Raw genomic sequence first — 26,406 nt, forward strand, 5'->3', positions numbered from 1 at the left:
TCTGAAATAATAATATAAGGTATTGTACCATTAAATAAGGACATTTAGTACCACAAATGATTAAGTGAGAAACAGAAATAGTTCTTCACAGTCACACTTTTGTCATTTATTTTATGATGAGAGAGCACATTGAGCACTTGAAATACTTTCAAGACAGAAATCCTTACGAAATATGAATATTTGTGCTAAAACATGAGAAGAGAAAGTTAGAAAACTGCGAAGCAGGAATCTCTCTCTCTCTCTCTCTCTCTCTCTCTCTCTCTCTCTCTCTCTGTGTGTGTGTGTGTGTGTGTGTGTGTGTGAACTTTTCCCAAGACACAGGGAAAGATATTTGCCAGAAAATTTCCTGAAAACCTTGTTGGGTAAAAATAAGTCTAAAAGTGTGTTCCATTTAATACCTTCAATGGAGAGATATGACAGCACAATTTTGTCTTCCTCTTTTCTTATTATCTTTCTATAGAAGAAAGATTAAGGAAAGGCAAACTTACGTTTCTAACATTTGTAGACTTACAGAAAGCTTTTGACAAGGTTGACTGGAATACTCTCTTTCAAATTCTAAAGGTGGCAGGGGTAAAATACAGGGAGCAAAAGGCTATTTACAATTTGTACAGAAACAAGATGGCAGTTATAAGAGTCGAGGGGCATGAAAGGGAAGCAGTGGTTAGGAAGGGAGTGTGGCAGGGTTTTTGCCTCTCCCCAATGTTATTCAATCTGTATATTGAGCAAACAGTAAAGGAACCAAAAGAAAAATTTGGGGTAGGTATTAAAATCCATGGAGAAGAAATAAAAACTTTGAGGTTCGCCGATGGCATTGCAATTCTATCAGAGTCAGCAAAGGTCCAGGAAGAGCAGCTGAACGGAATGGACAGTGTCTTGAAAGGAGGATACAAGTTGAACATCAACAAAAGCAAAACAAGGATAATGGAATGTAGTCGAATTAAGCCGGATGATGCTGAGGGAATGAGATTAGGAAATGAGACACTTAAAGTAGTAAAGGAGTTTTGCTATTTGGGGAGCAAAATAACTGATGATGGTCGAAGTAGAGAAGATATAAAATGTAGACTGGCAATGGCAAGGAAAGAGTTTCTGAAGAAGGGAAATTTCTTAACATCGAGTATAGATTTAAGTGTCAGGAAGTCGTTTCTGAAAGTATTTGTATGGAGTATAGCCATGTATAGAAGTGAAACATGGACGATAAATAGTTTGGACAAGAAGAGAATAGAAGCTTTTGAAATGTGGTGCTACAGAAGAATGCTGAAGATTAGATGGGTAGATCACATAACTAATGATGAAGTATTGAATAGAATTCGGGAGAAGAGGAGTTTGTGGCACAACTTGACAAAAAGAAGGGACCGGTTAGTAGGACATGTTTTGAGGCATCAAGGGATCACAAATTTAGCATTGGAGGGCAGCGTGGAGGGTAACAACCGTAGAGGGAGACCAAGAGATGAATACACTAAGCAGATTCAGAAGGATGTAGGTTGCAGTAAGTACTGGGAGATGAAGAAGCTTGCACAGGATAGAGTATCATGGAGAGGTGCATCAAACCACTCAGGACTGAAGACAACAACAACAACAACAACAACAACAAGTGAACATTGTTCAAGTATATAAAAATGTTTAAATGGATGTACAAAATATTTGGTGGCAATAACTAACTATGGAAAAGGTAATAAATAGTACCTACAATATGGAAATTACATCTGATGTTACAACTGGACATCAGCCAAATATGAATGTTAGTTCATAACAATTATCATAAATGTCAATGCAACTACAAAATTGCCAGGGACAGACAGGGAATCAATTGAGATTCAGTCCTATTCCTGGGATGTGATACAGTAATATTAATCCTGGGCAAAGATTCTATTTGCATAATAGATCAATATCTACCCATTGCATTGATCAATGTGGATTATGAAGTAGCAGCCAGATGCATTGCCGATGAGATGAAAGCTGTCATCCTGAACATATAAAGACCTATGTGCACTTGGTAAAACATTTTCAAAGCCATCTCTCCACTAAGAGGGACATCACTGCTTTCTTTATAATTAACACAACTCTGGTAGCCACTGTACTGATGGCCTTGAACAAACTCTTCAAGAACATCAGCCATGACTTTTTCGTCTATAGAATACACAAGTTTTGGTATGGACATTAATTCACACACAATGAACAATTTACTGTCAGCAATCAAATTTAACATAATCATACACAGCTGGAGGTACAAAAGAAACCCAACTGGGTAATCAGAGGCTGAAGTGTACTGTTAAAGGTAACACTTACGCAGTCATTATGCTGGATCCACTCCCACATCACATTCCAAGGGAACTGGGAGGAATAAAATTACAAAAGACAACAATCAAGATCAAGACACATGCCAACTTTTTAAGACAGATTTATTGTTAATATGGAACATGATGTTTGGGAGAAGACAAGGGTTTTTATACAAGCTGATGCAGATACTAAACTGTAAGCAAAATGAAAAGGCACGATGAAGCAGAATGGATGAATGCTTTTTATGTTGTTTGTATGTTCACAAATAACGAGCACTGCAGAAGCTGATTAAATGAACTGACATTCAAACTGAAACTGGAAAGGCTTGCACTGGGGTGGGAACCAAATGATTATAATTTATTCTTTATAGCAAAGTTATTTTAATTGTGCTGTGTGCAAACGTGGTAAACAAGTGCACAATTTTTCCTCCATGAATTTCCTTTTTAAATTACAAGACAAATATGTGACTGTAAAGCAAGAAAAAGGATAAATGGAATATTAAATAATGGTGCAAGCAATAGAGGAACACTGCTAACATGTCAAAAATAGCATCTCATCCATATTACTTGTGTTATGTTCAGGAACTATTTCATATTTCTAACAATATACATCATGATGCAGCTCTGAGGTGAACAAGTTTTGTAACTCACACCAGCAACTGCAATCGCTATTTTAGTGTTTATGGCAGTGAATTTTCAAAATGTTGCAATAGTTTGAAAATAAAACCTTTCTTAGGAATTAACACTGTGCAGAACACTTTGTGAACATTCACCAGTTTCGACCCTTTAATACTCCGATAGAAAAGAGGCAGGATGTGATTCTTCTCAATCAAAACTGAACTGATAACATGTAATTGTGGCCATTAAAGGACCTAAAATGCTATGGCACAAATTAAAATTATTGCATTATGCTATGCACAGAGGTTTTTCAAGGAAACTGAGATGACTGGTTTCAGTGACAGAAATAAAGTACAATTGGTATATACAAAAACACACGAACATGTATCATCATCTTTTCTTCCTCGAAAGAGCTCAACAATTTTTTAACTAAATGTGAACATTTATAGACACAAAATACTGATGTCATATATGATACACTTAATACTAATGTGCACTCAAAAACTCAGTCAAAATTAAATATTTTTATTACAGTTAATGGTGATTTTATTATACTCCAGGTACATAGACCAATAACAGATCACTCACTTAACAACAGTTATGTCAATACATCTTCTAACATCATGTAACTCTTCAATATTTGTGGCAAAAATGACTTTGACACAACCTCAGAAACTCTTTCTCCCATTTGTTTCCTTAAAGCTATTCGGCAGAGATCTGTGAGACGCATTGGATTATATTTCATGTATTTCATCCAACCATCAATAGAATCTAGGTCCAATGCATCAGGGTTATTTGGAGGTTCAATTTCAGGAAAATTCTGATGCAGATTAAAACCCGCATAAATCAACATACGAATTAGCCCAAAGTGATTTCTTTTTCTAGCTAAAGTAACAAGATCTACACCACATATATTAACATCACACATGTTGACATCAGACCCAAGTCTTATCAGGAGAGCAGCGGCTTTATATTTTTGCAAAAGAATGGCTCTGAAAAGAGGAGTGTCACCACCAGTTAAAGAGTGTGCATTTAAAATAGCACCATGTGATCGGAGGACTTTGACCATTTCAACAAATGTCTGAAAATCAGAGTCACGAGTATATTCAACTGATTCATGTAGTGGTCCGCTTCCTGTTAGACCATTTGAATAGTTGACATTTGCACCTAAGGAAAGAAAAAGAAAGTAAATGATAAAATAATATATAGTAGTTTTGCACTACACATATATATGTGTAGGTTTATTTATTTACTGCTGCAAATAGATCATGAGCCATAATTATGGCACCTGCAAATAGAGAATTTGACTATTGTTATAAATACATTTAAATTAAAAAAATGTCTACGAACGTAGATTTCTCATGGCTAAAAGTTACTACACTTTTAACAAATAACACTGGAGAGAGGATTTTGGAATAAGGCAATCTGTTATCACTTAAAGACAAATACATGACAAATGTTTGTAATGCAAATACAATGGATAAAATTAATATAGTATTACAAATAAAATAAGCAAACTTCAGTCTGAATATGTGATATGACAAGAGGAATCTGAATGTTGCCTATAAACTTTCAAAGAAGGGTCATTTCTTTTTTGCTGAGTATTTTGATGTATGGAACCTTTCATATTAAGTGGCTTGTTCCGCAGTAGCTTGTCCAGTTTGTTTCCTCAATTCCTTTGTGACTATAAAGCACTGAAAATACCTGCACACCTTTATAAGTAAAATACGCCTTGCCTTTCCACCATCACAGTTTAACTAAAAGAATGGTAGGGTGTTATCACATGTAGAGTAGCACATAACAAAAACTTGCAAAACAAAGCATAAGGTGATAACTCTGTCACCATACAGCATAGCACCTAACAACACAAAAATGTTTCTAAAATGATGGACATCATGATCATGACAAATTGTACAGTAGTACCTTATTCACTCAAAAACTCCACGATACTGGGGTACATCTTCAGTGATTATGACAACCACAGCAACAGTGTCTCCATGAAAGAAACAACGAGAACCTCAAAAACTAGACTCTTCATGTGACTCTCAAACTGAAATCCATTGCTATCAAGCCAGGTATTGCTCATGGGGTACGATGACCAACATTAAGCCACTGTTGGCCAAATAACGAAGGTGGTTCTTAGTATTTAGTGCAAAGTGTACCGGTGTCTCATCATTTGGGAACCACATAAGCTGGTGATTACTGTGTCACATTTTCTAGCCATTCTGGAAAGACTTGAAAGGAAATTGTGTAGTTCCTTGTATATCCAATGAATTTCTACTGACAGGCTCCACACACTAACAGTATATGTAAGTTTTCATCATTCTGTATGTGGCTATTTCTACCGCACTTTGAAGTTAAAAACATTATAGACAAAGCTGTTTGTGAATTGCAGGAAACACTGGCAATCATCATCATGTTCAACTCACTCATTCAGCCTGACTATATTATGGATAGCTTTTTATACCTTGGGCTAAAACTATTTACCCCCAATTCCATGTGTTACTTCAGGTGACAGAAGTGTGGCCATACCACAATGAGTAGCAAAGAGTAGGCATCTTGTGACAAGTGTCTGTCAATGAAATACACTCCTGGAAATGGAAAAAAGAACACATTGACACCGGTGTGTCAGACCCACCATACTTGCTCCGGACACTGCGAGAGGGCTGTACAAGCAATGATCACACGCACGGCACAGCGGACACACCAGGAACCGCGGTGTTGGCCGTCGAATGGCGCTAGCTGCGCAGCATTTGTGCACCGCCACCGTCAGTGTCAGCCAGTTTGCCGTGGCATACGGAGCTCCATCGCAGCCTTTAACACTGGTAGCATGCCGCGACATCGTGGACGTGAACTGTATGTGCAGTTGACGGACTTTGAGCGAGGGCATATAGTGGGCATGCGGGAGGCCGGGTGGACGTACCGCCGAATTGCTCAACACGTGGGGCGTGAGGTCTCCACAGTACATCGATGTCGCCAGTGGTCGGCGGAAGGTGCATGTGCCCATCGACCTGGGACCGGACCGCAGCGACGCACGGATGCACGCCAAGACCGTAGGATCCTACGCAGTGCCGTAGGGGACCGCACCGCCACTTCCCAGCAAATTAGGGACACCTTTGCTCCTGGGGTATTGGCAAGGACCATTCGCAACCGTCTCCATGAAGCTGGGCTACGGTCCCGCACACTGTTAGGCCGTCTTCCGCTCACGCCCCAACATCGTGCAGCCCACCTCCAGTGGTGTCGCGACAGGTGTGAATGGAGGGACGAATGGAGACGGGTTGTCTTCAGCGATGTGAGTCGCTTCTGCCTTGGTGCCAATGATGGTCGTATGCGTGTTTGGCGCCGTGCAGGTGAGCGCCACAATCAGGACTGCATACGACCGAGGCACACAGGGCCAACACCTGGCATCATGGTGTGGGGAGCGATCTCCTACACTGGCCGTACACCTCTGGTGATCGTCGAGGGGACACTGAATAGTGCACGGTACATCCAAACCGTCATCGAACCCATCGTTCTACCATTCCTAGACCGGCAAGGGAACTTGCTGTTCCAACAGGACAATGAACGTCTGCATGTATCCCGTGCCACCCAACGTGCTCTAGAAGGTGTAAGTCAACTACCCTGGCCAGCAAGATCTCCGGATCTGTCCCCCATTGAGCATGTTTGGGACTGGATGAAGCGTCGTCTCACGCGGTCTGCACGTCCAGCACGAACGCTGGTCCAACTGAGGCGCCAGGTGGAAATGGCATGGCAAGCCATTCCACAGGACTACATCCAGCATCTCTACGATCGTCTCCATGGGAGAATAGCAGCCTGCATTGCTGCGAAAGATGGATATACACTATAGTAGTGCCGACATTGTGCATGCTCTGTTGCCTGTGTCTATGTGCCTGTGGTTCTGTCAGTGTGATCATGTGATGTATCTGACCCAAGGAATGTGTCAATAAAGTTTCCCCTTCCTGGGACAATGAATTCGTGGTGTTCTTATTTCAATTTCCAGGAGTGTATGAACGATGATGCTCAATGTTTGTGGAAGAAAGGAAAGTAGAAGACCTACCTGTATATATTACAAAACACTTTTCACATAGTGGTGGAAGATAAGTGTATAAAACCCTACACCTTTGTGTACTTTAAACATTTAATATGCCCTAGAGATGTAGGCTCCCAAAGAAAATGGTATAAATAAGAGTCAGTCAAATGAAAAGTACAAGCACTGGTATTTCATGAATACAGCACAGTCTACATGACATTCCTTTATTGCAATTACATTTTTACCGAATTAGGCTATCATCAGATCTGAAATAGGAGAGTGTAGTAGCTATCACAAACATTAGGTCATGGATGTCTTTACATACTTTATAACGACATGCTATTGTTGTAATGTCATACACCAGGTGATCTGGTGGTATCTACAATCTTCTTTTGCATTTTGGTTTTTAAGATTGTTTAATTTGTCTGGAACTGGTAATTACAATTAAAAATCATGGTCTACATTGTGATATGCTCATAATATATTGAAACATTTGATGACAGAAAGCTGCCTTTCTGTACCAATTACATTTGCATGTGCAGTTACAAAATGGCACCTGATCTTAGCTCAAGACCACTTAATAGCAATTACCAAGTTAAAAGTAGGAACACCAACAGTCAATCTTGCAGAAGAAACTGTGAAATCCATACCCAAGAGGCCAAAATGTGGAAGGAAGCTAAAATCAAAATAAATGATAAATAAGACACAAGGTTATGTACATCTTATATCTTTGAGGTATGTAGTAATGACCATCTTTCACAGCATTTGGAATTCAAAAATTTCACGAGGGAACCATACATCCTCCAAGAAAAATCCCACCCATTGAAACATAATGTTAAAAAAAGGGGGGGGGAAGGGGGGAGGTAAGTAAGAGAAGCCTCACATTTAAAATTTCTCCCCCATTCCAATGAAATCTGAATAGGTTTTGGCCACATCTGGAAGAGCTGAGACTTTTAGAGAGGTGAAATCTTTGTTTATCTCCACTTTGTATCCACACATTACAAAGGTACTGTACCTAGGAGCTATGGCCTCCACAAAAAGAAAAAAATCCAGTGCAAAAAGGGACAAAGATACTATGGCCCTACTCCTCAACCGAAATTAACAATCATCTTCTCTTCCTCTCAATACTAATCTTACAGGAAGTTTCTGTATGTGTATAATAAGGTGATCATATATTTCCTGTATGTGAACACCAATTACAGTACTTATGATGCTCACATAAACTTTATCACATCAAAGACTGGTAGCTACAAGGCAAGTAGCAATGAAATGTAAACAGTTTTCTGTTGTCAGCTTCAGCCACAATATTCAATAATGTAGATCATTTTATGATACACATGCCACATTTTGAGTGATTTTGCTCTCATCCTCAGGCACAAACAGTGGAAACCTCCCACAAGCTTACACAAAATGAATAAAATCGATCCAATCACATCACAAAATATCAGATGAATTGGCTTCATCTGATTTGGTTTCAACAGACCACTGCCTTTAGTACAAGTCCCCCTGTATCAGCATTTTACTAGAACATCAGAAATATAAAGTTATTGCACACACAGCAGATGTCTCAGCTTTTATCATCTTGGCCTGTGCTACAAGATTTGAGCTCATCATCATCATCATCATCATCATCATCATAAGTCATTCATTGCTGAGTGTTGTGATCCCATGAACCAAGTGTTTCCATCCCGGACAGTTGCCAGCTTCTCTTAGTGCCTGCTGGAGAGGTAGACTGGAGATCTTCTTGATTTAATACATCCATCTCCCCGCTGTTCTTCCTCTTGGTCTCAATGCCCTCGATCTTTCCTTGCATGATTATTTTCTATAGATTTTCTCCATCTCTTCTCACAGTATGGCCAAAGAACAGGAGAATTTTCCAGCAACTCGAAAACAGAGGTGTCTGGAGATACCAAGTTGTTCAATAATGGACACATTTGTTCTTCTTTTGGTCTGTTTTATGCACAGCATCCTATGCCAGCAGCAAAGCTCAAACGCATCAATGCGCTGTTTGTCTCTGGCCTTGAGTTTCCATGTATTGCAGCCATAAAAGAAGACAGAAAACAAGCGTCTCAACTAGAAGGCTCTTTGTGCTATTTGTTATTGCTCTGCTCTACCAGATCTTGGTGAGCTTCTTCATAGCCTCTCGTCCTAGCATGATCTCTCTTCTTATTCATCCTGACAACTTCCCGTGCTGCAGATGGTTGACTCAAGATAGATGAAGGAATGCACGACTTCCAGTTCGTTTAATTGACCTGTGAGCTGGAGCTGTTCTTCTAGATCAATTATAATGAGTTTGGACTTGCTGATGTTGATGCCTAATTTATATGTCTAATCTATATTGGTTGTCATGCCCACATAGAGTGCAGCATAGTGGTTGCAGCTTAACTTGCAGATCACATGACTGGTTTCACAGGTAGCCCTACCTTTGATGGGACACGTGATGTTTGTGACGGGACTGGAGTAGGTGGTGGTGGGAGGATGTATGGGACAGGTCTTGCATCCAGGTCTATACACGGTATGAGTCATAAGGCAAGGGGTTGGGAGCAGGGGATGCGTAGAGATGGACGAATATATTGTATAGGTTCGGTAGGCGGTGGAATACTCTGTGGATGGGGTGGGAAGGATAGTGGGTTAGGACATTTCTCATTTCAGAGCCCAACAAGAGGTAGTCAAAATCATGGCAGACAATGTAATTAAGTTGCTCCAGTCCTGGGTGGTATTGGGTCACATGGGGAGTGCTACTCTGTGGCCAGATGGTGGGACATGGGGAGATGTTGGGTGACTGAAAAGATAAGGCATGTGATATCTGTTACTGTACAATGATGGGAGAATTACAGTCTGTAAAGGCCTCACTGAGAACCGGACAACTCGTCACTACAGATGAAATGGCCATGGGAGGCAAGGCTGTATGGAACAGACTTCTTGACATGGAATGGGTGGCAGCTATCAAAGTGGAGGTACTGGTGGTAGTTAGTAGGTTTGATATGGACAGAGAGGCTGATATAGACATCTTTGAGGTGGAGGTCAACATTGAGGAAAGTGGCTTGATGGGCTGAGTAGGACCAGGTGAAGTGAATGAGGGAGAAGTAGTTGGGATTCTGGAGAAATGTGGATATGGTGCCCTCATCCTTGATCCAGATCACAAGATGTCATCAATGAATCTGAACCAGGTGAGAGGTTTGGGATTCTGGATGTTTAGGAAGGATTTCTCTAGATGGCTCACGAATAAGTTGGCATAGGATGGTGCCATGTGGGTTCTCATAGCCATACCGAGATTTGTTTGTAGGTAATGTCATCAAAGCAGAAGTAATTCTAGGTGAGGATGTAGTTGGTCATGGCAACTGGGAAGGAGGTGATTGGTTTGGAATATGACAGGTGTTGGGAAAGATAGTGTTCAATAGCGGTAAGGCCATGGACATTAGGGATGTTAGTGTAAAGGGAGGTGGCATCAATAGTCTCGAGATCAGCAATGTGTGGTAAAGGAATAGGAAACGTGGACAGTCATTGGAGGAAATGGTATCTTTTATATAGGAATAAAGGTTGGAGGTGGTAGGCTGAAGGTGTTAATCTACAAGAGCAGAGTTTCTCTCAGTGGGGGCAAAGTAATGAGCCACAACTGGGTGACCTGAGTGGTGGGGTTTATGGACTTCTGGAAGCATGTAGGAGGTAGAAGTGCAGGGAGTGGTAGGGGTGAGGAGAGTGATGGACTCCAGGGAGAGGTTATGGGATGCAACTGAGGATTTGAGGAGAGATTGGAGATCCTGCTGGATATTTGGAATGGGGTCACACTGTAGCAGCGTTTGCACGTAGATGAATCTGACAGCTGGTGGAGTCCTTCTGCCAAGTACTTCTTGTGGTTCAAAACAGTGGTGGAGTCTTTGTCAGTGGGTAGGATCATATGGTCAGGATCAGTTTTTAGGTGGTGTATTGTGAATCTTTCTGAGGATGTAAGGCTAGTTTGCATTTTGAGGGATTTGGGGAATGATAGTGAGGCAAGGTTTGAGGCTAAAAAAATTCTGGAAAGTCAACAGGGGATGATTTGTGGGTGCGGAGAGGGGGGGAGGGGATCTCAGTTGGATGGAGGAGTGAACTGAGCCTCACAGGGTTCAACATTGTTCTTTGGTTGAGTCTGATTGGTAGGGTTGGTAGCGAAAAAGAGTTTCCACTGTAGGGACTGGGAGAAGGCAGAAGATGTTTAACAAGTCCTGCACTACTGAAATTTGGGGGGTGGGGCAAAAGTTGAACACTTTGGAAAAGACAGATACATCTGTGGGGCTAAGGCTTTGTAAGAAAAGGTTCATGACTGTGTTTTGGGTCCGTTTGGATTCTGTATTCTGTGTGGTGGTGGGAGGGAGTTTTGGAGTGTGGGGTAAATGTAGGAGGTCTGTGAGATAGGATTTGTCAGTTATGAGGGAACATGGGGGAGGTTTGGAGGTTTTTGAAGAGGTGGTGGACAGTGGTAGTCCAGGGACGGAGTTGGAAGTGAGCAAGGTGGAGGGTTTTTTGAGGTGGCATTGTGCATATTGCTCTAGTTCCTGGAGTGCAAGAGTTTCAATGTGTGTTATGGGATCCAGGAATTTTGGATTGCACAGCAGGAGAATTTTACAGATAGAGAGAAGGCATTTCAAGGAGGTTTGGGCCTGGTTGATATGATTTTGCAGGACTAAGTTGGTGAGGGATAAATACTGATGGAATCTGAAGAGATGGAGGTCATTGTGGAAGGAAAGGTAGCAGCCGGAGATGGGGAATTTATGGAAGGCCATTTGGGGGGATTCCGTGGGCCAAGCAACAATGCAGGAACAGTATATGGGGCTGGGTTCTGTCTAGGGATAAGGAAACTTTTCTGCATTTATGGGTAATTTATGGAATGCCATTTGGGGGGATTCCGTGGGCCAAGCAACAATGCAGGAACAGTATATGGGGCTGGGTTCTGTCTAGGGATAAGGAAACTTTTCTGCTTTGGATACTATAACTCATACACAATGTTTTAGCAGTAATCTCTGTCCTGCATATTAGTGTCTTTCACCTTTAAACTCTCACATTCTGATGCTTGGTGAATAGATTTTATTAATATATCAAACTACATTAAAACATCAATATGTATTAAGACATAATGATAATGGAAATTCCTGGGTGGAACAATACCTACAATAGTGGAATGAAAGCTCCACTCAGTTTTGAAAGGTACACTCAGTTTTAGCAGATCAATGTGTGGCACATAAACATACTTAACAGAACACAGTATTAACTAGCTTTTGAACTCTGGCTCATTTTCAGGCAGAAAGCATAGACATTCACACAGAAAACTACACAGACAGGCAAAAACACACACCACTATGGGTGTGAGGACACTGATTATTAGGAAGGAGATGACTGGGCTTACGAGTGTGGGAAGGAGCTAGAGATGAATGCACAAGGCGCGAAGGGGTTAGTGGGATAGTGTGAGGCAGTAGCACAATCATGAAACTTCACTGAAACATGTTTTCCTGTTAAACAAGAAGAATGTATGTTTTCTCAAGACAGAACAGTATTTCCATAATTATACATTTGGAAGCAAACACAGACAAAAAATGAGCTACAACCACAAGATGAAAGTAATTATTGTTTCAGTAAGTTCTCAGTTTAACATTTTACAGTTTGAAAATATTTGCTACTTTTTTTGATATTTTACCATAATATGGAAAAGTAACTATCTTGGAGTTGTTCCTTTCATTTGAATTATGTTTATCCTTTTTGTCATGGAAGACTTTCCCAATAAGCATTTTCTTTGGTTAGTATTCTCACTATACTTAGTTATGTAAAGATGAATAAAATTAAAAAGCATCAAATTAATATAAATGAGGAAGCAGCACCTTTTCCCAGAGTAGCAGCTTTCTTTCTTTTTTATTGGGTTACACTTAGAGAGGCATAAACACAAATAAGATTAAGCTGTACTGTACAGTGATAGTTTATTGCTAATGCAGTGTATAGATTAATGTTCTAAGAGTTGCTTCTCTCTTGTGAATGTGTACATTGACTTATTGTCCAACTCTGAAGATTTTCCTTCTTGGGAGGATTTACAGAATGCAATGTATGTATGTGTGTATGTATGTACGTGTGAACGATGCAATTCTCTCAACAGCCCTTTCATTGGTCCCATGATCTAAGGTGACAGAAACTAAGGGAGGGACAACATAAACAGCACAGCCCAGTCCATCAGAAAAGATAATGGGCAAACAAAGAAGTAAAAGGAATGTCGGGGTGGCAGAAAGAGTAAAGAACAGGAGGGCAGGTCGCACACCAAAGGCACTACACATGATGGGGTGCCAGTACTGCCACTGACCCATTCTGATCCCCACATCATACTATGATCATGACACAACAAGGGCAACATCAAGGGAAAAAGACACAAGAAAAGGGGAACTAAAATGGTACAAAAGACCAGATAAAATGTAGCGAAAAAAGGGGGAGGGGAAACCTGGTCAATGTAAAGACAAGAATGATGGCCTCCCAACACAATGCCAATGCTTACCAAGGGACTCCAATTCTAGAAAGAAAGTCAGTATTTAAATTTGGAATGACAAACCATTTTCACGAAGAAAACTGAAGGCCGACATAACCATGTGAGAGAGATCTGCTAGCACCCAGGACAAGAGAGGTGGGAGGGCATATTCAGTGTGAAGGGCCAATTGGCTGAGGCACTCCAGAAAAATATGGATCACCATGAGGGGGGCCCTGCAACTATAAAGGGGGGAGGCTCATTAAGGAGTAAAAAACCATGGGTCAACCGGGTATGTCCAATACAAAGATAGCAGAGGATGGCAGATTCCCACTGGGGGAGGCAGAGGGAAGAACACCACATGGTGGGAGTGCCCTCGATCGCATGAAGTTTATTAGACAGGGGGGTGGTTCTTCAATAGTAAGCCCAAAACTGAACAAACAGGAGTTTGAAGTGAAGCTACAAATCCGCCCCCAGAGAATGGGAAATGGGGGAATGGGGGTATGTGGCTGTCTGCTGCCCGACCTCCCCTCCCAGCCTGGTGATCAGCAAGTTCATTACCCCTGGATAACCGTATGGCCAGGAAGACAAACAAAAACAACAAAACACACAGCACAGTCAAGATTGGTTGGAAGGCCATGGTTGGCAGAGAACAACAGGTGGTGGGAAAAACACTGGGCGATAGGCTGAAGGCAACTCATTGAGTCTGTACATTATGGAACTCGGGTGAGGGAGGGCCATTTAATAAAGCAGAGATCCCAACAGACGCCCAACTGTTCTGTGGTACACAGCCCGAAAAGAGTAGGTAAGAGATGGTGTTCCATGCCAACAGAAGATGTGAAGGCATATCCATATCCCACTCGACTGGCAGATTTAGAGCCACCAGTGTTAAAAACAATAGCATCCCTAAACTCCCATTAGAGCAGGAGGATCAAACGATGGAACACCACAGGAGCAATGGAGGCTTTTGGGCTCTGGAAGAGATCATCCCTGCCCAGGGTCACGGAATTAATGGAGAGAACATGGGAAACAGGACAAAGAGGGAAGATGGAAATTGTGATGTAGGGAAGTGAGATGGAGCCCAACTGGTAAACCCACCCAAGAGCACACAGTGGATGGGTGATGTTCTAGAGCTGAGGAGAGAATGGAATAGGATGGATGAGTAGGAAAAGAGAGGATAGCAATGGCGTACGAAACCAGGAGACTAGACTGGTGAATAGAAATGGGGATAAGGAAGGGGGGAGGGGGGGTGACCCAGAGTCAACAAGAAGACTATTGACAGGGCTAGTGAGAAAGGCACTGGTGATCAAACAGACACCACACTGGTGAACAAAGTCCAAAAGGAGCAGTGTGGAAGGGACAGCTGAGCCATAAAGCTGACAACTAATAGCCCACACGAGATAGAACTGGCCTGATAAAGGTGGAGAAGAGTCAAATGATCCACACAGCAAGAGTTGTGGGCAAGGAAGCGAAGGATAGTTCATGGAAACAGCCAATCTTCAGAAGGTGGATATGGGGCAACCAATTAAGCCTGTTGTCAAAAAGAAGAACCAAGAAACGGAACTAGGGGACCACATTCAGGCACTGGGCATCGTGATAGATCTCCAGATCAGGATGGATCTTAGTATGGTGACAGAGATGCACCACCTGTTATTTAAGAGGGGAGAACTGAAAACAGTGTGAGAATGTCCATGCGGAAGTGTGCTGGATGGCATCCTGGAGCTGTTGCTCTGCACAGCCCAGATACAGGAATTACCCACATACAGGTGTGACCAGCAGTCTAACGGAGGCCAAAAGTTCATTAACAGCAATGAGAAAAAGAGGGACACTCTATATGGAGCCCTATGGAACACTCTTCTCCTGGGTCTGTGGAGAGCTGAGAACATTGCCAACCCAAACTTGAAACAACCAGTGGGACAGACATGCCTGATTAGGCACTACACTCCTCAGTCTGATTGTCAGTGGCCTCCCAGCATTGGCATCATACACCTGTGCCTCTTTAGTGGTAGTTTACCCAAAATAAAATCCAGCTAATTTATTCAAACACTTCTTGTTCAAATTTACCAATTTCCTTCCACTCACATTCCACCTTGTAAGCATGCCCTTGGCAAATCCTGTACACTGTTGTCAGCCATGGGGTGTGTACACAACATTTTATGGAAGAGAGCTGGCTGCACATTGTTAGCCCACAATCTGACTACATTGGGCTGGAATAAACTGTAAGGTTTTTGTCCTAGCCATTCTTGGTGTCTAGTTGTGCCCACATCTGCCATACAACATGTAAACACCTGTGCGGTACACCAATGTTTTTGGCCACACAGGGGCCCTTGCCACGCAGGCACATTCTTCAGTCTGCACTGCTACCACATTGCTGCAGTCATCAGTAATGCTCGAGTGCCTGCTGTCCCTATCGTATTGAGAATGACTGAGGTTAGAGTCACTGCCGTGCCACCCCAATGCTGATTGCTGTTTTCCAGCCTCTCTTTGAGGGTCCAGGGCACCTCTCTTGCTGTGGATGCACTACTGACAGCATGATTGCCAATGTTGACACTTTCTGCTGTGCTGCCAGCCAGTGCTGCTGTCTTTGTGCTGCTCCACTTGATGCTGGAAAAATTAAAGTCAGTCTCACTGCCATGCCTGCTTACCCGCCTCTTTTACTGTTTGTCTGTGAGCTGCTGTTGTTGAACTTCATTCTGGAGAGGTTTTAGTTTTCATTTTGGTACATTGACCCCTTTTTCTTTCGTCAAACTTTTTGTGGTCCTTAAGAAAACATTTATCAATATTTTTGTAATCATGCCTGTTGATATGTGCTCTGGAACGAATCAGCTGCAAGAATGACATGAATGCTGACAACATTAAAACAGACAAAGACCCTGCTCCAGATGTGGAACTAAGCGGATGGTGAGTCAAGCACCTCAAGCATCTCTGGAGCCTCTGCAGTTAATTCTGTGACTTACATGCCAAACATTGCCAACACTTTCTGTGCAGTATCTTCCATTCCTACTTTTTCGAGTAAGCCAAGTGAGAATGTTACGACCTTCCTACAAAATGTCTGAGATAGAGGATCAAATTTTTCTTGGCTGGATGACTTCCTGCAGAATGTAGCAAAATTAAAGCAGTCAGATGACACAGGCACATACGTAGAATCTGTCAATGCATTACAAACTGCCAACATCTAATACCAGGAGTACAGGTTAGCAGAGCACTATTCACACAAAAGACGAGTTATCTATTAGAGAGACTGTTTATCCATCCTACAGCAAACGTCGAACGAGAGTTTGAACTTGCCCTGATGAAATACAAGCTACATCATGTCACACATATGTGCTTCGACAAGATAATATCCATAACGAAGTACCGACTGACAAGGCTGAAGCCCGAGTTATTGATGTGTTCGTATATGGAATAAATCCGAATATAGGTAATGAAGTCAAGTTGGCATCACCTACTTTACTACACTAGGCAGTCAGATCATCATGTTTGCTAGAGGAGACTGGATGATTCATTTCAATTCCATGACAAAGCAGTGAGCAACACCATGTTTTTGTAAATGACACAAATTGCATGCATTGTAGGAAGCCAAACTGCACTGCTGAGTGCTGTCATGCGCTGTATTGTGTCAAATACCAAGTGGTAGGAAACGCAAGTAATGGCTACCCACAGAATCAGAGGTAGAATCCTAAACAGTGGGATTCTCCATGTAATAATTGATGAAATGTGAGACAACAGTGGGGAAATGGTCCAGGATCGATTCTGCCACCCACCGTCACCACCAACATCAGTAATGAATCCTGTTTAATATGGAAACATGAATGAGGTGACTAATGTTATTTTAGAAGGCAAGATCAGGGAAAGGAATGTCAAAATATTAGTTGATAGAAAGGATGAAGTTGTGTATTATTTGTTTCTCATAGTGATAAGAGTGTGCTGAAGCTCTCATGTCATAACATTAGTGTATTACGAGAAGAGGTAAGTAATAGTACCTGCAATAATATATTTTGTAACTTTGCAGATAGAAGATTTTTATTAAAAAAAAAGCACCATAGCTCTGGCATGGAAGTAATAGAAGACACAGAAGGGATTTCAGTATCATTCTAAGAAATTATTTCTTCCACTGTACCAAGCGGTGATAGGTTACAGCATACATGTTGCTCAATTCGGTGAGACCTGCACCCCTCAGACATGAGGAACTTATGGAATAAGGCCTCTTCCTCAAGTGCTGACAGCACTGTATATGTGGGAATTAAAAACCACCACTCCCATTACCATCTGCAGTGGCACAAGAAAAGTTCTCTGGATAGATGTCAAAACCCAATTACTGCCAAGATCAACTTTCTGGATGATCTGCTCAATCAGAATAACATTTGATGGGTTAAAAGACGTATTAGCAAAACAGAGGTAGTGGGAAAGATGTTTCATGTTCCTGTGTGTATTAATAACTTTAGCAATGGGATATTGAGATTCATATTAATTGAAGACATAAAGTCATGAGTCCGCAATCATTTTTGGCACCATATTTTCACAAGTCCGTCTTGATCACACATATTTCTTACACTTTATTACCAGTTTCTGCGTACTGCCAACCTTAGATCTGCTCCAAAGATAAATATTGTGTAAGTGACAGGTTCAATAAGTTAATGCTAAATCTAACAAGTCTTAGTGATACATAAAATATAAAATTATAAAATGTTTATAGCCACATATAGCAGCCATACATACAATTAAAATATTCTGATGTAAATCACCATCAAGTTAAACATGTGCGTACATGGTATGTGCTCGTAATACTCAGATTGCATCTGGTATTTATACACGAAACTAATGCCAGCAGAGGGCACTTTAGCTGGAGTGCATATTAAACCAGTGTTGCCAACGTGATGATTAAATTGCAGCATGCACAGTAATTAGTTAAATTTAAAAAAAAAATTACTTCCCATAGCAAAATGAACATCTGGCAATAAAATGTAACTGATGTGAAACTGGATTCATACTTAACATATCATGAAAAGTACAAATACTAATATAATAAAGCTACTAGCATGACTAGGTAAAACATACAACTTGTATAGGCTTCCTTTGGTGACAGGATTTCATATTTATAATCATAGAGGGAGACCAAGAGATGAATACACTAAGCAGATTGAGAAAGATGTAAGCTGCAGTAGGTACTGGGAGATGAAGAAGGTTGCACAGGATGGAGTAGCATGGAGAGCTGCACGAAACCAGTCTCAGGACTGAAGACCACCACCACAACAACAACAACAAAATAGTGTCTGTGGCCATTGCCTTTCTAAATATGCTAAAGGAAGCGTAAATGGGCATACTTCAGAGCTATGATCAACAGGATGCTAAAATTACCACTTGCACCTAATGACGAGGTGGAAAAATTAAGTGTGATTAGACAAGTAGCTAAGGCAAATGGATACAAAGATTGTGATGCAATGAAACTTTATTACAAACTAAAATAAAAAATATGTGACAGAATGGAGTCAATAGAACCAGAGGGCAAGAAGTTTGTTGCTATGACATACTATGGTGCATTTTCCGACAGAATTTGCACAGAACTTCAGAAAAAACCAAAATAAAAATTGGGTTTCAAACAAAAGGTACAATCGGTTGTAAGCTACGGCACAAAGTTGACAATGACAGCAATAAATATATGGGGTATGGTGTTTATAAGATCAGCAGCCAAGACTGTGACAGTTTTTATATCGCTCAAACAGGAAGAAATTTCCAGACCCGTTTTAGAGAACATACGTATAATCAAAATAAGAGTGCTTTCGGTACACATTTAGACAGAGAAAGACATTTAGTAGGAAGCATAGACAATAATATGAAAGTGTTGCATAGGGCGCCAAAGGGACGGTTACTGAACCTACTCGAAGAAATGGAGATTTAAGTGCACAGAAAATGACAACCTGAATTACTGCTGAATGAACAGAATGAGTTCAATCTAAATGCTTATTTTGATGTATTCAGAGACCTACTAGTTTGAGTAGCATAGAGCACCCCAGCGGATAGACGTGCGCCAGCCACTGCCGCCGAGGAGTCTGGGCCTTCCTCCGTAAGCTCCACCACAAGAAAACAAGGATACAACAACATGTTGCTATTGAGACCACACACTGGTTATAATATTGACTATCGATTTTTTGATTTCTAATGTATAGTTACTATTTTATTAATTGTACTACAATTACGTTTATGGTAACTGATCTGTCAGACTGGAAGACTTTTTAGATATTTTATTTTATTGTTATACTTTTTACACTAGCTTATAGAAGTTATATGTTTTACCTAGTCAGGCTAGTGCCTGTATTATATTAGTATTTGTACTTTTTATGGTATTTTAAGTATGAATCCAATTTCACATCAGTTACATTTTATTGTCAGATGCTTGTTTTGCTATGGGAAGTAATTTTTTTAAAAAAAATTTAATTAATGACTGTGCATGCCGCAATTTAAGCATCACATTGGCAACACTGGTTTAATATGCGCTCTAGCTAAAGTGCCCTCCACTGCACCACAAGAGCGACCAAGATCCTCATTTGTGGTTCCCAACCTCTGGATTGTATGGGTTTCTATGCATGCCTTTCGGTCTAAGAGAAATGTGCATACCAGTTTTCAAAGATTCTCCAAGCTGTTGTTAAGGGGTTTGAAACCTTTTTTGTGTCTTATCTATTTGGAAGATATAATATTTTCAAAGACTACTGAGGAACATGTGGAGAGATTGAGAAATATACAATCAAAGTTGTGGAGTGCACATTTAAGTTTAAAGATAGAGAATGTTCTTTTGCAATTCTTCTGGTCCAGTACCTGGGACATTACCAGTTCTGATAGGGTTGAGCCAGGTCCACAGTTAACTGAAGCCATAGAGAGTTTTGCAGTGCCCACTAGTTTTAAAGAGTAGCAGTCTTTTCTTGGCTTTGACAACTTTTATTGTTGTGTAGGTTTATGCCATTGTGGCTAAACCATTAACAAAGCTGTTAAAGAAAGGCGCAGTATTTGATTGGACAGAAGAGTCTGAGTTAGTCATGAGAAAATTCACAGATGTTTTGACTAGTTCAGCTTTGGTAATATATCTAGATTTTGAAGAGTCTTTTATTCTTTCTACTGATGCCTCAGATTATGCTTCCAGTCTGTCCTTACTCAGGAACACAATGGTGAGGTCTGCAGATTATGCTTTCAGGCAGTTACATCAAGCAGAAACCAATTACAGTACCACTGAAAAAGAACTGCTAGCTCTTGTATTTGGTGTGATATACTCAAATGTTATTTTTATGGAAGAAAATTCACTGTGGTCGCTGACCACACTGCTCTTTTGCAGATTATCATTTTACAGTCCCCCAGTAGCTGTTTATCTCAGTGGGTATTAAAATTATCAGAATACGATCATGAAGTACACTATAAACTAGCCTGTTTACTTTCAAAATGCTGATGTGTTCGCCAAAAAGTCAGCATGGTTCAGACAGATGATACTTTAATAAAAGAATTAAAATAAGCCCAGAAGAGAGATTCAGAACGTTTCCAGTACACTTGCTTTTCAGATTTTGTAACAGATATTAGTATTCTATATCACAAGGCCCCCTTGGGTAACAGATTAGTAATTCTTAAAAGACTGCAACAACATATAATAGCTCAGTGGCATGGAAGTTTGCAGATATGCCATGGTGGATGAAGAGCCATAAATGCCAGAATAGCCTCCAAGTTTTGGTGGATGAGCAGACAGACTGATATTCAGAAGTACTTACAAAACTGCTTGCCTTGTGCCCAGAGGAAACCCCCTCCAAGAACTAAAATTCCTTTCCAAATACTCCCATAAGCTACAAGATTATTTCCAAACGCTGCCTTATATGTTGTTTGTTGTGCTATTCCTACAGAGTGCAGAAAATGATAAATACATATTGATCAATTTTCTAGTACCTCTTGCAGATATAACTGCAGAAACAGTTGCATGTGCCTTTGTCAACCATCTAGTTTGCTGTATGGAAGTCCCAATGTTATTCTGACCAATCAAGGGACTAATTTTATGTCCACTCTGTTTGTACATGTGTCCAAATTATTGTGAATAAAAAAAAATAGTGAATGACTCCCTTTCTACATCAACATCTACATCTCTAATCTGCACATGCATGTGAAGTGCATGGCAAATGGTACATCACATTGTACCAGTTATTAGGGTTTACAAGTGCTGTGTATTAAATCGGAGACCTAGAAACAATGGAGAGGCTTTGTCTTCCACTGTAGTCACCAGTGGTTCACAACCCCACAACAGGACACACCCCACTGCTGCCCCACACTGAACTCAAGGTTATTGTGTGGTTCGGTCCCCAGTGATGCTGAGGAAGCTGGTGATCAAGGACCTGATAGTGCTGGCCTAGGTGACTGGTTGTTTTGGTTTAGGATGCAAAAACAAATAGGGTCATAAACACTCATGTCAGAACTGTAGAAAATGAAGATAAAAAGAGGAGTTAAAAATGACTACACGTTAATCCCAATCAACGGAAGAGAAGACTGCTAAAAACATAGATGCAGCAAAAGGACTTTAAAATTTGCCATAGCAAAACGAAGGTCCTGAACTAAAGATTAAATGTCCTTTGCCATATTGCTACAATAGATAAAAAGTAAAACGTGGTCAACAGCCTATGTGTCGATAACTCTGATGGAAAACACAAATGAGAACGTAAGCAGTTAAAAAAGGGGCATTCTGTTAGGAAATGGCAGACCATCAAAGGTTGAGGGCAATATGCACAAAATGGTGGGGGAGCACCACTTAACAAATGGTGATGGCTAAAAAGCAATCTAGCTAACATGATCTCCTCACAGTGAGAGAGCCAATAGGAGGTTGTCCAAGCCTCTGGGAAAGGCTTAATACCTGGAGCTTGTACCCATGAAGGAAGGACCACTGGTGATGCCAGAGTGACACCACCTGCTGATACACGGCAACACAGAGATCATTGGAGGGAATGTAACAATTAGTGTGCTGAGGTACAAGGACTGCAGCCTTGGCGGGAGTGTCAGCAACCTCATTTCCAGTCAGACTGACTTGACCAGGAACCCACATAAATGTCACAGTGGCTCCATCAAGAGTACCAAGTTACAGCTTTCCTGGACCTGTTGTACTAAGGAATGGACAGTGTACAGCACACAGAGGCTTTTATTGAACGGCACTGACAGTGTCGGAGCACATGACACAATTGAAAAGCCTGTGTTGCTGGATGTTCTGTGTGGCCTGATACAGGACGAAGAGCTCTGCTGTAAATACGTAGCAGTGTTCTGGAAGCTGATACTGAAAAATTTTGGTGCCAATGACAAAGGCACACATGACACCATGGTCAGTCTGAAAACTATCAGTGTGCACAAAGGTACTATCGCTATATCCAGTGCAAAGGTCGTGAAACTGAAGGCGATAGAGCAAGGCAGGTGTAGTGTCCTTGGAAAGGACTGAAGTCCAAGGTGAACATGGGCTGTCACACAGAGTCAAGGCAGCGAAGGGTTCACACCCTTCAGGAAAGTGATAGGTAGCATGAAGTTAAGCTACCGAAGCAATAGCTAATAGTGAACTCCTGGAGGTAAAAGAGAAGAGGGACATGTCCCATACTGACTGTCATCAGAGGAGGAGGGATAGCAAGAGCGGGCATGAGGGATAGCAAGAGCAGGCATGCATGGCAGACAAATGGCATGAACATCTGCAGAGGAGAAACTCACAGCGGTAGTTTGGTAGCTTCTGCATACAGACTCTGAATTGGGCTAATGTAAAAGGTGCCACTGACTAAACAGATGCCAGGATGGTCGATAGTATTGAAACAGTGTAAGAGAGATGAACATGCAGATGCATAAACGAAACACCCATAGTCTAGTTTCTAATGGACAAGGGACAGATACAAACAGAGGAGAGTGGTTCGCTCTGCTCGACAGAAAGAAGCACTGAGGACACATAGGACAGGTAAGACACATGGGAGGACCAAGAAAGTTTCCTATCGAGCATGAGACCCAGGAATTTCGTAGTTTGAACAAATGGAAGAGCAACAGTGGCTTCATGCCAGCATCTGGGAAATGTGCCCTCTGCCCAGATGCAGTTGCATGAGTGAAGGAGAAAGTGCTTGCCCACAAGAGAAATGTGCTGCAACATCTGAACATGAACCTCATCTGGCCATGGGGCAGAGGATCAGGATGACATGAGAGCATGATCTAGGTCCCTCATAGTAAAAGCAGCATTGTAACACTCACGATTCTCAGAAAAGAAGGGTGTCAACATAGCCTCCTCCACTTGTTTCTGATAGAGGAAGGCAGAGTATAGTGGGAGCAGCTAGAAACCTCTGCAAAATGGCTGCCCAAGGAGTTGGAGATGGCAATAGGGTCCACTATGATATCGTCTGCTTCTGTCAGGCTGCCAAGCAGTAGTATAGCCTCCAGGCGACCTTACAAAGCTGTTATTTTGGCGTGCACAGAGGTGGGGTAGGAATTATCACACCGGAAATGGTTGCTCAAGTATATGTCAGAGAGAATGGGCCACATGAGATGACGGGCAAGCTGGGCACTGCAGAAGGATAGGTCCAAATGGGAATAGGTGCGCAAGGAGTCTGAAAGGAACATGGGTGCTCCCATGTTAAGGCAGATACGTTTAAGTTGGTTGAAAAGGTCAGCAAGGGGGTACCTCTCTGACAGATTCTGGGAGAACCCCAAAGGGGATGATACACATTAAACTCACTGAGCAGCAGGAAGGGATGAGGTAGCTGCTCAATAAGCTAAAGGAAGTCTGCATTGGTGGCATAGGATGACGGAGGGATGTAAACAGTACAAAGGGAAAAGGTCAAGTGAGGAAGGAAAATGTGGACTGCAACAGCATGGAGTCAGATAGACAGGGAGATAGGTTGACTATGAACATCATCCTGGATGAGCAGCATGACTCCCCCATGAGATGAAATGCGGTCTTTGGGGGGCAAAGCAGACTGGGTATAAATGCAAGGGCTCAAAGTGGTTGTGAGAACGCAATTTTGTTTCCTCAAGGCAGAGTACAAGGTGTGCTGTGGTTTTAAGACCAGCCGTAAGTCCTCTTTGTTGGATTGTAAGCCATGAACATTCCATTGGAGGAGAGGAAAAAAATGGAAGGGGTGTCACCTGGGTGGCTGCCCCATGCCAGCTTTCGAAGACTCCCTGCTACAGGGCACAGAGGTTGGAGCATCCTGCTCTATGTGGTCTACAGAAGTGTCTGTGTTCTCCTTATGTCAGTCTGCAGAGTCCAGGGCAGGAAAATGGTATGTGGTGCACACCAACGACACTGAGGCCGGCCGGCCAAGAGTATCACATGACGACACTGTTGAAGAGGAGCTCAGAGTTGGTGAAGGAGAAGACCATTTCCTTTTGTTTGACTTCCTGGAGCCTTTCCAGTTGGCAGACGAAGACTCAGATGTTGGCTGGCTGGAGGGATGCAGAAGTCTTCACAGAGTATTCCTTGCATCCTTTCCAGCCAACCGGTTGTGTAGCAGGTGACTTGGCCTAGGAGGCAGAAGTTTGGTGGCTTGTTGCACAGCTACAGGAGGCGACTGGGATGCTACCATGACACTGGGCATTTTCACAAGCAAGATGCTAAATTTGAGGTTCCATGTCTGCATGGCCATGTCCTTCACAGAGCAAGATGTATCAAGAACATAATTGTAGATGCCAGATGATAGAACACAGGGTTTCAGACTGGCCAACAACTTACGAGCAACCAGGTAAGGCACATTTTTCTTCACCCAGATCTCATTGAGATAAATGGAAAAATCTCGGGAGGAGGCAGCATGGTCGCCATTGCAGTTGAGAATGAGGCAGACAGTCACCTTCGTGAACATACATATCACAGGTTACACATTTGGATGGGTGAAGACAGGACTCTTGAGTGTGGTTGTGACGATGACACTAGTAGCAGCACATCAGGTTCGGAATATAGGGTCATACTGTGATAACTTCACAGCCTGCTTTGATCTTTTGTGGAAACACCACTCTATCAAAAGTGAGAAAAAGAGTGTGTACTGGCACTAAGGATGCATGTACTTTGTTCATCACCTGACTGCAATGACACCCTGATCAGAGAGGTACTTTTGGATTTCTGCCTCAGTCACACCACCGAGCAGCCTAGTGTAAATAACATCATGAGAAGAGTTCAGCGTTCGAATGGCCTCGACACAAACAGGATAGCTATGGAGGAGAGAAGCTGGAAGCAATTGTTGTGCTTCAGTATCAGTGGTCTCCAAAAGCAAAGTGCCATTTCATAAACAAGAGCAGGAATTCGCAGGGCCAGCAAATGCATCAACACCTATCTGAATAATAAACAGATTTACTGTAGTGAAGGACTGATTTTGTTCAATACATGAACTGTGATGCAGCTAGGAGGATTTTTGAATTGTTAGCCTCATTCCGTTTACATTTGGTAGACGCTGACAGTGAAAAAGATAATTGGCTCATTGCGAGAAAATCCCCCATAATTGCCAGTGTCTCCGATGACACACTCCTTCCAACTGTGGGCCCCCTCAGAAGGGCTCGCACCCCCCCTCCCCACCTTAGGTGGCTGTTCACACCCCCAGTCACACCACCTGAACACCTGATGCGGGAGCAATCAGCAGTTTAGGAAGGTAGCAGCTCAGGCAATCACTGCTGCCTGGGCCTTGCCTTTATCAGGGGGTATGTGCGAACCGTACCTGTCAACCGAGGGCTGGAAATTACGCATTATCCAGTCACCTGTTACACATCACAGGCATGGGCTGGCCTTCTGGAGCACACAGGGAGGAAGAAGGGAAAGAGAAACCTCAAATGCTGAAGAGGAGGAGGGATAGGAAAAGGGGAAGGAAAAAAAGAAAGAAGGAACAAAAGACAGTGGAGAGACCATTTTGATATCAGCAACTGAGTATGCAGAACACAGTTCCAACAATATCCCAAACACGTTCCCCAATGGAGGTGAAAAAGAACAGCAAGAGAATAGACAGGCAGTACAGATGGGAAAAGGTGCTGCAAAGGCTGGGGCCTCG

General features: G+C 42.0%; 1 protein-coding gene across 5 annotated transcripts in view; it reads right to left on the bottom strand.

Moving 5' to 3' along the window:
• Window positions 1-3,403: 3,403 nt before the first annotated feature.
• LOC126334655 (ankyrin-1-like) overlaps window positions 3,404-26,406 on the bottom strand; it is a 192,591-nt gene continuing 169,588 nt past the window's right edge. For all 5 annotated transcript variants that reach the window (XM_049997103.1, XM_049997100.1, XM_049997104.1 and 2 more), the window contains one exon: window positions 3,404-4,061. In XM_049997103.1, coding sequence (XP_049853060.1) covers window positions 3,493-4,061 — 569 coding nt within the window. In that variant the 3' untranslated portion in view covers window positions 3,404-3,492. The remainder of the gene's footprint in view (window positions 4,062-26,406) is intronic.

Source organism: Schistocerca gregaria, chromosome 2 (genome assembly GCF_023897955.1).
Source record: "Schistocerca gregaria isolate iqSchGreg1 chromosome 2, iqSchGreg1.2, whole genome shotgun sequence".
In the NCBI taxonomy this organism is placed as follows: domain Eukaryota; kingdom Metazoa; phylum Arthropoda; class Insecta; order Orthoptera; family Acrididae; genus Schistocerca; species Schistocerca gregaria.